This window comes from Acipenser ruthenus, chromosome 7 (assembly GCF_902713425.1).
Source record: "Acipenser ruthenus chromosome 7, fAciRut3.2 maternal haplotype, whole genome shotgun sequence".
NCBI classification, from domain to species: domain Eukaryota; kingdom Metazoa; phylum Chordata; class Actinopteri; order Acipenseriformes; family Acipenseridae; genus Acipenser; species Acipenser ruthenus.
The window spans coordinates 38,586,520-38,599,669 of NC_081195.1; the positions used below are offsets into that span (position 1 = coordinate 38,586,520).

Below are 13,150 nucleotides of genomic sequence, written 5' to 3' on the forward strand. Positions count from 1 at the left end.
GCTTTCAAGAAACGTGCAATATGGGACAAAAGCCACCAGTTTACATACAGAACAGAATTCCAGCTCAAGATTGGGCTTTTTAATTACACTCAAACTAATACCACGTTGAAAGGCATCCAGTCTGAAGCTTGCACAGATCATAGCTATAATCCATAAATTAATATAAAATGGGGATGATTCCTGTAACAGAACTTCTAGAACGATAAATATAGAACAATATTTATAGATTATTATTGAGTAAATTAAAACATATTAATAAAGGGCTCAAAATGAAATGAACCAACCCAGATTTCCAATCTTTTGTTAACTTTCTGGTACATAAATCACTTATTTCATGGCACTAATCTTGTCTGCTTGCTCTCCCATTTCAAGTAATCCCTGGGGTTAACAGACACAGATAGGTACATACTCCATTCTTATTTTTATAAGGATATGGACAGATACGTATTTCCCCATGTGTAAAAGATTTAAGACTGCTGCCTTTCAATTCTTTTTATACCATCTTAGGTTTACTTTTTCAGCTGCACATTAATACACTAACACTGTTGACAGAAAGATGCAAACCATTAAATAAATACAGTGGCTGTTTTTTTGTTTGTTTGTTTTTGTATACATACAGCACAAGGAAAACCCCAATGAAACTGAACCATGCTGACAGAAAAGCAAAGAATATATAAATAAATCTTGACACATACAAGACTTGCAGGATCATCAGCAAACAAAAGAGGACAGAGAAAGCGAGAACTGGATGTATCCTAAACAGTGGAAATGGAACATCTGATGTGAAACCTGCTTTGTTAAATGCTCAATGTGGTTGAATTTTTTGATTTTACCTATGTGCGATGGTTTTACCATAAAAAAAAGGAATATGTTGTTTTCTAGCTATAAAAGCACATTTATAAACCCCCATGTCTATGGCGCTGTGGAAAGCGGGTTCCAAGGAGAGTGGAAGAAAAAGCTTGTCTCTACAGCTAATACGTTCTGGGGCATATTCACTGAAGACGTTGAGAAAGTGAGAGAGTCAAAATGTCAAAGAAATTACAATGTCAATGTTAAGTAGTAGTATTGATAAAGTATTAACCTGCCACTAAATGCACAGAACCCCAACACAACGACTGGCATGACTTCTTGAATTCTCTCCCATTCCTGAAAGCAGGAAAAAGTTAAAACAGGCTTCCAAGAATATATTTTGACAAACACTTATACCAGTGAACTTTAACTAAATTACACTACAATTTTTGGCAACTTAATTTCAGTTTATCACCTTCATGAATTTCTTGGTACCATGACAGGGAGATTAAAATGTCCTGGGATACATTGTTTATCACAAGTAGGCATGGCTTGTGGTGTGGGATAAGAACCAGTTTCAGGCTAAAAATTCCATTCTTGAGTTCCTCTGTTTTTTTTTTGAGGAACAAGGGGGGGGGTCTGCAGAATAAGAAAGGAGAAACATAAGGCGAATATAAAACAGCTCCCTGGTAAAATACTATCATCAACATACAAACACACACCAAGAAAAGTAACTGAGAAGTCCTTGCCAACACCTTGGGAGTAAACTGAGCATTAAGTTAACGAGATGAACATGACCTGAGATGGAACTGTCTTCTCTGAGGATTTGGGTGTACTGCAGTCTGTTTATGGGGACAGTGTGAATCATCTATCCAGGAAATAATGATAGTTGTGTACATTAGCTTCTCTATTTGATGAAAATACATTTATAAAGTGTGTACTTCTTCTTTTGTGCACTTTGTAATATGTCTAAACACAGTTGTCAGTGTATTACTGAATGCTGCTACTTTTTACCTTGTGCTAGATACATAGGACAAGACACAGGTTTTAGACAGGACTACGTTACAGAGTTTTCAAAAGCTTCTGACCAAGGTGCTACCAATGGCTTACCTTCCACTTAATTAAAAATAAAGGGAGTCTTTTGCTTGACAAGTTGAATCCTTAACTGATTATTCTTCCTTAACACAAAAACAGCAGAGAGAGAGGAGACTTTTTTTTATTGATGTTTCAGCTTGATTGTCAGGTCTCACTCATAAAATTCCACCCATCGTCCAAAAACAAATACAAATCCTGCAAGAAAAACATTCAGGGAACACAAAGATTATTACAGCCTGGTCATCTTGCTGGTGAAACGATGAAGGAAAGTCGGTGGCTCTACTGGTTCAACGGGCTCTCCAAGAAAGGCAACTCCTCGCTGGATTTTCTGAGCTTCAGGACCCCTTTGTCCAAATCTATACAGCACTGTTCACATCACAGAAAAGGAAACAAAAATTACTACAGACAAAATGTAAACTACAGAAACTAACTATCATTGCATTTTTTTTTATTAACGCAGACTTCTGTCGATCAGTTCTATTGATATTCGCCATAATCAATGCCATTATGTTATTGTTTAGAATAATTCAACATGCAATCTGTCAATAAGGAATAAAGGTTGTAGTTGTGTTATGCTATAGCTTTTTTATATTAATATTATTGAGATTTTGGATTTTTTTTTTTTTATTTAAATACTTGAGTACTGGTATTCATATTCTTTTGTATCACAGTTTTAATTTTAAATAATCATGTTCCACTGTTTAATAAAGCTTTTTTAGTACTTAAATCTAAGGCATAAACTGATTTTTTATGTTCATACCAAAAAATTAATTCATCAACAGCATTGAAGTGGTTTATTGCAAGCATGATACTTTTTAAGTAAATAGTGCTTACTTAGTGTTATTGGGTCAATTGCAGCGAACCTGGGAATTTAATACAGAGCTGCGTACCAAGCTACGGACTGGCTAGTACAGTACTATCTCGGGATCATCCTCAGCTCGATACTAATTTAGCACCAATTGCAACGAAAAATGATGCAGAACAAAGTTGGGGATCAGCTAATCCCCACTTTACTACACAGCACAGGATTAAGCTCTTTGTTGCAGTGTGTTACCAAACAGGAACTGAAGGGGGAGCTCAAAATATGAGTTGATTTCAGCTTAATATAAAATTCAAACTATAAATAAATTACTTTTCCTCAAAGAACATTGAATTTTATTAATGTTTGTATTTATTCATTTAGAAACCTAACAACATCTTAATTGTTACATATGCAAATTAATTGACACACAAAAGTAAACAGGCTGAATTGCACACAAACATATTGCACTGTTCTTAAATCAAATGTACAATCTCATTTACATAAAGCGGCACTAAAATTAATGAAGTGCGTAATTGAAAAAACAAAACTGTCATTAGTCCTCATTAGTCAATTCACACATAAAACAAATGCATTGTTTAGGTGTAGCCCATATTAAAAGGTGTTAATGAATGAGCTATAATGGATGGATATTATTTGAGTAGACTGTACTCGCCGAGCATACGAAAGTCTCTCGTAGTGGCTCCACATCATGAAAGCAGGTGTAAATAAAGGCAGGAGATAGCTTTACAAGGGGAATAGCTTGTTGAAAACAATTGAACATCACTGAATGAATGATTACATCATTATATTTAATGCGCTTCTGCACAATAATATTTCTATAATTTAATTTGTAAGAGGACACAATAAACAACAACCACAAGATGAATTGGCCATCGTACAATCAATGAATAATGAATGAACGGCACCCTGTTTAATTTTATACTAATTTTAATACCCATCCACAATATAGTATTTAACTACCGTTCATTACCATTACAAATAGGGATATCATTAAAACTATATGGAAGTCGTATTTCTTTTTGTTAATAATATAGGCCTAGGCTATAATTTGAATAAGAATGAAACTACTTTGGCAAACATTTTGACTTCAAATAATTTTATTTAATATTTGGAATAGTTCAGTTCCATAAATGTTGGCAATACATTTTGAGATTCTTCACATTTGTTTCAGGAGTTAGTACAATACCACAACTTTAGTCTGAAGACAATGCTGGACTAAGTTAGTGGACTTGTTTTAGTATCCGCTAGGGCAGGGTTTCCCAATCCTGATCCTGGGGGACCTCTGTGTCTGCTGTTTTTCATTCCAACTCAGTTATCAATTACTTAACTGAACCCTTAACCCTTTGCGGTCCTATGTCGGACCTGGTCCGACATTGCAATTATTCCTATCCGGTCCAATGTCGGACCCTGTCCAACATCATCAAAAAGACGCAAAAAACGGGTTTCTAGTCGTTTTATTCTCCGGAAAAAGCATAGAAAACCATTCAATGGCCGAGTGGGAGCGACAGGAGCCGAGACAAGCCGAAAAAAAAGGGCGTATCTCATGAATAGTCATACTTGCCCCTGAGGCGTTTGGTGATAAAACGAGTGATCAGGAGATGATTGATCGGTATGTACGACTATTATTATTATTATTATTATTTATTTCTTAGCATATGTGAAAGCTATAGCGAACGAAAGGGTGGGGTGGGGCTGGAGATGCCTAGTGAGTGGTTTGTTGATATGCAGGGCCTTTTAAACCCGTTTGACTGTGGGAAAAAAATTGTTTTAAATAGCGCGTCTAAAATTAACTGCGCGTGTGAAAATAAATTGGACCTGATGCGCCTGACACACACTTAATAAATGGACTGCAGAGGGTTAACCCTAGAACGACCAAGACGGTCATTTTGACCTTTTTTGAATTTAAATTTAAATTGTTGTGCGTGTGTGTTTAAGATAAGGTGCTGTGCTTTCCTGACTTTTCCTAAATATATGTACTAATTCCCCTGATAAAGAAAGAATAACGTTCTTGCAAAAATTAGCAAGATAAAATACTGTCATACCTATTCCGACCAGGCGTGGTCAAATTGACCAACATATTTTATAACTATTAAATGTTGCAGTATTATTTGTTGCAGCTGTATTGAAGTTTGATTATATCAGTCTGCATTCTTCAAGTGAGCTGTCTGTTGACATTTCTATTGCGGGATTTGTATTTGCTGTGTATCAACCTTGGATGATAACCAACATAAGGTTGCTTTAAGAAAAACAGGAGTATGTACCTCATTATATTAAGAATTTTATGCCCCAGGGGGCAGGCATGACTGTGTCACAGGCGCTGGTGCACAGCTTTGGTATAATCTATTCAGGTTTGGGGTCTTTAGGAGGTAAACACCCATACGGTAATGGTTACATTTTATATTTCAGGGAATCAGGGTTATGATAATAATCATCTAACTTTATGTGCAATAATAGCACAATATTAAAATACCTGAAAAACAATGATATTTTCAGTACATTCCAGTAAATGAAATATACATCACTGTATTATACGGTTTCACAGAATATGATGGTTACTTGTATGCACCTAGTTCTTGTATTCTAGTTTAGAAAAGAGTTTGGCCCTACCTACCACCCTATATTTTTCACACAGTTACCGGAAACACAACATTTATTTTGCTCGGCTTAACTGAACATCTGAATGATTTAATTAGCTTGCAAAATATGGAAAAACATGCTCTCCCTCTTCCTCCTAGCTGAACATTCCTTTTTTATTTTAATATTATACAGACTCATGGCTTTGCCCCTACTCTCACCTCTTCATACCAATGTTTTCATTTAATTCCCCTAATTGCCTCATTACTCATCACTCCTTCACCACATGTTCCTTTTATCTCTTATAAGGAATAACCTTTCACCCTGTTTCCATTATGCTCTTTTCTACTTCAGATTACTCTTGAAAAGGCAGCATGCTGTTGAAGTGTGTTTTCAATGAACCTTGTTTGGAAGACTGTCATGGTAATGATTAGACAAAGCAAAAAAGCATTACTGAAGAAAGAGCAATCCCTTACTTTGAGGTTCAGCAGAGTCTGTAATCCAAGGCACAGCTCAAATGTCTCATCCTCTGCAAAAAAAATAAAATAAAAATAAAACCATTTGAACCAATCAACCATTGAAATTAGGAGGTAGAGCAGGAGTCAAAAGTTTTCAACCAGTGTCAAAGAAGAAAATAAATCGGGTAGGTTGGGTATTGTATTTATACAAAACGGAAACATTTGGATAATGGGCAATCCAATCCATTTGCATTACATAACAAGTACAGGGCTCGAAATTAACGATGGTCATGTGGCAGTTGCCATGGGTGCCCTTCTCAATTGTCACCATGCCCCTCAAAATACATGTCTATTCACGGGCCATTGTGGTCACAGAGGCCTTTCAGGATCCAAACATCAAAATGATTTTGTGGTTAAATCGCAGTGAAAAAAAACAACAACAACAAACAAACAGCAAACACTGCCCTTTCAAGCATATAGATTTCTACCACGATGAATAATGCCATTTCCGAAAATAGTCCAGAAAAAAAAGTAGAAAGCCTTGCTAATCTGCAAAACATGATAATTTTTTCAGGTCAGTATTTTAGAAATGTTTACGATACTACAAGTGAGTTTCTTTCAGGTTTTTAAAAATATTATTTACTATTACTAACTTGAATATGTTTCAATTTCCATTATCCTCTTATTTTAATTTCCTTATTTTTACCACAATGAAACCAAAATGGTAGGAGATATATTCTACATTGTATTACATTGTTTATTATCATTATTTGTCCATCTTATGATGAATATAAGTTTTTGTATTTTCAGTTCATCCATAAATAAAGCTACCACAATCGTCCTGATTTTCCCAGGATAATCTCCTTTTTAGGTAGCACCTCCCAGTGTCCCCACAAGTTCATAAAATCTTACCTTTGTCCCGCTTTTGGCTAGTTCAACAGTAATTAAGCACCACCTTGATGGACTGAGGTAAATCTAAAGGTACCAACTGACCCCATAATCCAGACAGGACAGGTTTTTAAAAAGCTGACCCTAAACTAAAAGAAATTAATCTGCAGCATGATGATACATCTTATATTTTTATTTTCATGATGTATTTTATATTGGAGCTCAGATATAGAATAAAATGCAGGACAACAACTAGAGAGAGCAAATATTTGTTAACTTCAGCACACAGCACTTGCTGCAACTTTCCAAAAAACCCCCCAAAAAACAACTTCCTTTTACCCGGAGAGCATTCTGTTTCCTGACAGTCAGCTGACCGTGGCTCTGACAGTCAGCTGACTGTGGCTCTTGTAGACAAGCTCCACGCACAAAGCATTATTAAACTGAGGTTTACTATTTTTGACTGGGGTGAGGAAGAGTTTTCATTGAAAGAACACTGGGTAATCTGTATTTGCAAATTATGACATGTCCAGGATTTAGGCTTCAAAAAGTTAGTAGCTTTATCCATAAATGCAACACAGCACCTCGGCATTTTGTATGTTACACGCGGGAACAAGATTTCTGAGTTTAGTTTACATTGAACTGAGTAGAATATATGCTATTAAAATTGAACAAAAAATGGTCCCATGGATTAGTAGAACCTTGGTGTATTTCAGGGGGCTGGAGCTGGGGCTCCTCCCTTGTATCATCCCGCTAAAATACCTGTCAGTCACCCTATTTAAACTGTAGCCAACTCCCTAATTCTTGTCTTGCTTTTCACTTTGCATTCACCATGCAGATTTGAAGACTCAAACTTAAAACAAAAAACACTGTTTTCAATTGCAAGCACAAAATTGTATAAGCCATTGTAACAGAAATACAATGATTCTTGGTTGTAAATCTCCCTCCCGACCTGTGAGGGCCATAGCAGTGAAAAAAGAGTTCTGTGGACGGGCAGGTCTGACAGTTCTTTCCCAGGTTTCAAGGGAAGTCAGCCAGTCGGGAAGGGGGCGAGACTCCATAGCAATAACGCATTGACCCGGAAGGGAAACGACGTGGCAGCTGCAGATTGGACAGGCGGTTGCACTCGTTTACCAAGGGGTCATATGTGACAGCATAAAAGGGGACTGAGAATCGTAATCTGTTCCTTCGCTTTTGGTTTGTGTAAATAAACTGAGAAGGACTGTGAGAGACCCCGTTCCTAATCATAAAAGTACCGTGAGTGTTTTGTTTGTTTTGTCTTGTAATTGTCTTGTCTTGTCTTGTCTTGCACATTACCAGACAGCTAGCAGTCTCGGAGCTGTCGCTGAGGGCCAGCACTAAGCCGGAACGGCACTTCACCAACAGTCACTAATTAATCTGTATCACACACCTCGAGCACTACTGCACGCACCCAGGACTGGTGACTGTGTATGTATTATTGTGGGTCAGATATTGTGATTATTAGTTGGGACTGTAATCCCGTTATTGTTTACCCCATGCAGTACACATTGTTGTGTATTGCCGGGGGATTATTGTTTTGGTCACCAGACCTGGAATAAAAATAAACACCACTTTTCCAAACTGGATTATAAGGCTCTGCCTGTTTCATTACCGCACTGCATCACTCCTGCACCTGTTCTCACTCAGCCACTTTGCCACAGCCATACAATATACTAATTTAATCTTCAGAGTGCATTCGCTCTATCATTCAAGCCTTTGAGATCAATAGCACTGGAATGGCCTTTCTCTGTTTTATGATGATTGTAAACCTGCGAAAATCGCTCAGTGAGAAAGAAGTATTAGTAATAATCTTCAAGACTATATTTCTGATGTATAGCGCTACCCCTCCACCTCTTTTGTCCTGCCTGTCTTTCCTATACAGTGTATACCCCCATCACTCTTGGATAACCAAGTTTCTGTAACATCTATCACATCGTAGTTACTTGTTAGCCCTTTGAGGCTGGACCTCTTTTTAAATCTTGTTTTGTAACCCCAATCACAGCTTTCTCTGACAATGGTGTGTTCTCCTTACCAACTACAAGTGCAGAGCACTCCACCTTCTCTTGTCCTATCAGGAGCTCTAACTTCTCCACTCGCCCCATCAATGTGGATCCGACTGGGAAGCTGTGACCAGATTCCTCATCACTGCTCACTTCCTGCATGTCAGTCAGCCTGCAAATAGACAGAGAGCCTTCATTGTAAATTATTCATGTCTCCTGTAGAGGATCAGGGTATTCTCACTTACAACTTTCAATAGAATTTGACAAATCAACAAAAAACTTGCATTACACAAAAATGTGATACAATTTGGATAGCTTACTAAGACAATGGTTTTAACATGTTACTTGTAGAATAAACCCATGCATTTGCAAATTAAATAAACATATCTTAATGGCGTTGGTAAGGGTCTTGTGAGAAAAAAAGAATAGAGTAATGTTGTAGCATGAGGGGCTAACTGACTACAGGTTTATAGACCAATAAACATTTGAGGAGAAAAGCTATAATTAAGCGTACCCATATAAAAAAAACATTAAATTCAATGCCAAATGTTTTGACTAGAAGTCTTTCTCAGTGTCTTTAATGTTTATAAAGTATGGTTTTGTAAATCCGCTGGTGCCACTCCTTAGCTAGTTCATTACTGTTTGAGCCCACTACATATTTCAACTTGACGTAAAGAGTATAAGAGAAAAATATAACGTTATACATCCCAACTGTTGCTACAACTATTTAAATAACATACCTGTAATTTTTCTTTTCTTTGTTAATATCCTGACAAATTTTATCTATCTATATAAGAACCACAAGCTGAAATACGACCCCATCAGGATGCAGAAAATGCACTTTACTCCTAGCCAATGTGAAGATCACTTTAAGTACTTTTGAAATGTAAATAAATAAAAAAAAATCGGATGGTTTGATAATTTTATTTAAACGCATAGGTCGGCAATAAATACATTGCCTACTGCATTAACGTTTTTCTTTTTTTTTTTTTTTTTGAAATAGTTCGACACAATTGGGGCTACGCTGGAGAATAATTCAAACTAGTCTTGTTTTTACATGAAGGGATAAAACATCCGAACCATAACTTCTGTCCTCCATCTACTGCATTTACAACAGTGAATGTCCTGGTGTGACGTCACGCACGCGCGCTCATCCGGGTAGAGGTCTCAAAGGTTTTTGAAAACGGTCTAACCACAAATTTGCCTTTTTTTCCACTTTATAAGTAACAAATGTGAATGAAACTTTCAGGACATGTATAGAAAGATTAACTGCACTCAACAATGTCTTTTTTTACATGTCATTGCACCCCACCTTTAAAGTAAGTTAATTAATTTCTCTTCATACATGATCATCTTCAGTTCCATACAAAATGAATACATAAATAAATACATAAATAAATAAACTGCTTCAAGTCAAAGTGAGGTTACTTTGAATTATTCTCGGGTTAGCCCTGACTGTGTCAAACGAAGCTACTTTGTGGGGGAAAAAAAACATAAGAACATAAGAAAGTTTACAAACGAGAGGAGGCCATTCAGCCCATCTTGCTCGTTTGGTTGTTAGTAGCTTATTGATCCCAGAATCTCATCAAGCAGCTTCTTGAAGGATCCCAGGGTGTCAGCTTCAACAACATTACTGGGGACCCTCACGATCCTCTGTGTGGAGATTTAAGGCCAATCCTCTTGGTTTATGTAGCATCCCACCTCTCGGGTGTGCTTAAAATTCTTATTTATCACACACTACCCCAAGACTATTTTTTATAATCTCTGATGAGCTTTTTTTTTCATGCCAGACTTCTAAAGTTCTGTGTTGCTTGTTGTGAGGGCTTACTCTACTTAGTTTATTCAGTGAGTTGTTAGACGGAGAGTGAACTGCATAAGAATTTTAATTAAAATAGTAACAACTTTGACAACTTGAACAACATTTAGCTGAATTTATCTTCTTCTGTGCCAGTTCTGTTGTTTTTTTTGCAGTCAGGTTTCTGTGGCAACTTGTTTTTTTGTCGAGAGGTAGCTCTCTGTTGCTGGTATTAATGAGCACATGTTTCCCATAACACACGGTCGTGTGATATGGGAAATATCAACTGAATGAGCCCATTGAAAAAATTGCTCACCAGTTAATATATAGGTATATTGCAAGCCTATGCTTTTAAATACAATTATCAAACCATCTAATTTATTTATATATGTATTAATATTGTATGAAATTGAAGATGATCCTGTATGAAGAGAAATTAAAGCTATCTTACTTTAAAAGGATGTACTGTATTGTATTTCATGTTTTTATCCACAATTTTAAACACTCAATTATGAATCTTACCTAAAACTATAAAACCCATAGACCATGTTTTTATCCCTTAATCTAGCCCCAGTTGTGCACACCGTCATCACTGCCCAAGCTTTATTGGGGGGTGTCTCTTCAGTAATATGAGTAGGAAAAAAAAAATCTCAAACCCAGGTCCACTAAGCAGACATCTTGAAAATACCTTTTATGAGAGAGTTGAAATTTATAAGTGTAAAAACTTGTTAGGATGCTAACAACGAAAAGAAAAATTACAGGTACGTTATTTAAACAGTTGTAGCAACACATGGGGACGCGTAACAGAAAAATATTTTTCTGAACCCCGCTACTTACTCTTTAACACACCTGCCACAACTTGTTTTAACCTCTTATCAATGGTACATACTACACACTTTGAGGTCGTGCCTTCACATTTGGTTCAGCTGTATTCTATGATTCTCTCTTCCAAGTTCCATTACAGGTGATGTCCAGCAAAAAAATATATTGTCTCACTGCCACATTGTTTTAATGATACACATTTTGAGAGAGTGGGGTTTATTTTAATGATCTAAACAGAGCTTTCAGCTCAGCTGTTAGACTCTTTTGATTTATACATCTATCACATTATAAGAGTGTTCTACCATTTCATTTGAAGGGGATCTTTTCAGCTGTTTGAAGACAACATTTTACAAGCAACACCTAGGCAGACAATTTGAACAGGGAGTTAAGCAAGGGCCCTCAACAAATTCCCCAAGGGTGTGCATTAAACCTGATTATGGTTCGAGTTTGTGTGACAAACAGTTCCAGAAATATAAGTGGAAAAATGGGAACATATAATATTGTACTTTCATCTTTTGCCATAATTAGAACACTAATTGCTTATACTGTGGTTACACCTCTTGGTTTTAGTCCCAGTGAGCTTGTGTGATTTGTGGAAACTTAATGCCGCCCCATAGTGCAATTAATTCATGCAGTACATCTTCCTACAATTCTGCATTAATGCTGTGCAAAAAAGATATATTTGAGATGTAATTGTGTCTCCCGTGATTTACCCTAATTGTCTGAAGCAGCTCTGAGATACGATGTTCTGATGGTACCCTGTGTTGATGGTGGCCTTGACCTCCTTGTCACAGCACTGTAGGGAAACAACAGAAAATAAATCTGAGGAATATTGTCCACACAGTATAGTGTTACACTGATGGAACAATGCGCAAAAGCAGGCACTGCCTAATGTAAAATTACCACAACAATATAAAGAAGTATTGTTTAATAGTCTGAATTTCATATGTATGTCAATCCACCACAATTATTCAAGAATATATATATATATATATATATATATATATATATATATATATATATATATATATATATATATATATATATATATTGTAACACAGCAAGGAGGGGGTTAAAATCCTCCCTGCAGAAAACATGTATGCCTGCACGTTTTGTTAATTGTTTTGTTAATTGTTTTATTAGTCAATTATGACCTGCACCTGGCTGTTATTGTGAATTAGAGCCAGGTGCAGGATATAAAAGAGAAGCAGTCCTGGCTGCTGTGTGAAGAGTCTGCTTGTGAGTGTGTGCAGGCAGGCAGGCAGGCAGGCAGGCAGGCAGGCAGGCAGGCAGGCAGGCAGGCAGGCAGGCAGGCAGGCAGGCAGGCAGGCAGGCAGGCAGGCAGGCAGGCCTTTTTGTTGGAGTGTGCTGTGCACTTTTGTTTTTGTTTAATTTGCAACAGGTACAGCTTAGCTGTCATGTTTTAGTTTAGGTTCCTGATTTATGTTTAGTTAGCGCTCAAAGAGAGCTAGGTGTTTATTTTTGGCTTTTGTTTTATTTTGTGTGTATTTGTTTATTAAAAAAATAGCGTGTCAGCGCAGTAAAAATCAAGTTCCTGTGTCCTGGGTCTGTTTGGAAAAATAACAACCTCTGACTGGTTAAACAGCATCACATGACCATGCGTATATATAGCATATACCATGGCTTGCATACTAAAGAGCCGCTTCACACTGAATAAATCACTACACACCGCTACATTCCAAATTCCATGACAAACTGCCATTTTATTTGTTTTAGTTACAAAACCACTGCCAAAAATGAGTGACATTCCACCTATTTCCTTTAATATATTTTGGGATAAAACTTCAGATAACTGGTACAACACCAACTTTCTGAGTGAAGACAGCAGTCCATCTGAAAAAAATAAATAAATAAAATAAATGTGCCA

General features: G+C 36.8%; 1 protein-coding gene across 2 annotated transcripts in view; it reads right to left on the reverse strand.

Annotated features, from left to right (window-relative positions):
• Positions 1–552: 552 nt before the first annotated feature.
• nrip2 (nuclear receptor interacting protein 2) overlaps positions 553–13,150 on the reverse strand; it is a 41,267-nt gene continuing 28,669 nt past the window's right edge. The window contains exons 3-6 of one of the 2 annotated variants that reach the window (XM_034921933.2): positions 11,976–12,058; positions 8,678–8,817; positions 5,758–5,810; positions 553–2,250 (exon numbers count right to left, since the gene is read on the reverse strand). In XM_034921933.2, coding sequence (XP_034777824.2) covers positions 2,164–2,250; positions 5,758–5,810; positions 8,678–8,817; positions 11,976–12,058 — 363 coding nt within the window. In that variant the 3' untranslated portion in view covers positions 553–2,163. Of the gene's footprint in view, positions 2,251–2,287; positions 3,429–5,757; positions 5,811–8,677; positions 8,818–11,975; positions 12,059–13,150 lie in introns of those variants that run through there. The other variant, XM_059026918.1, reaches the window with a different exon arrangement.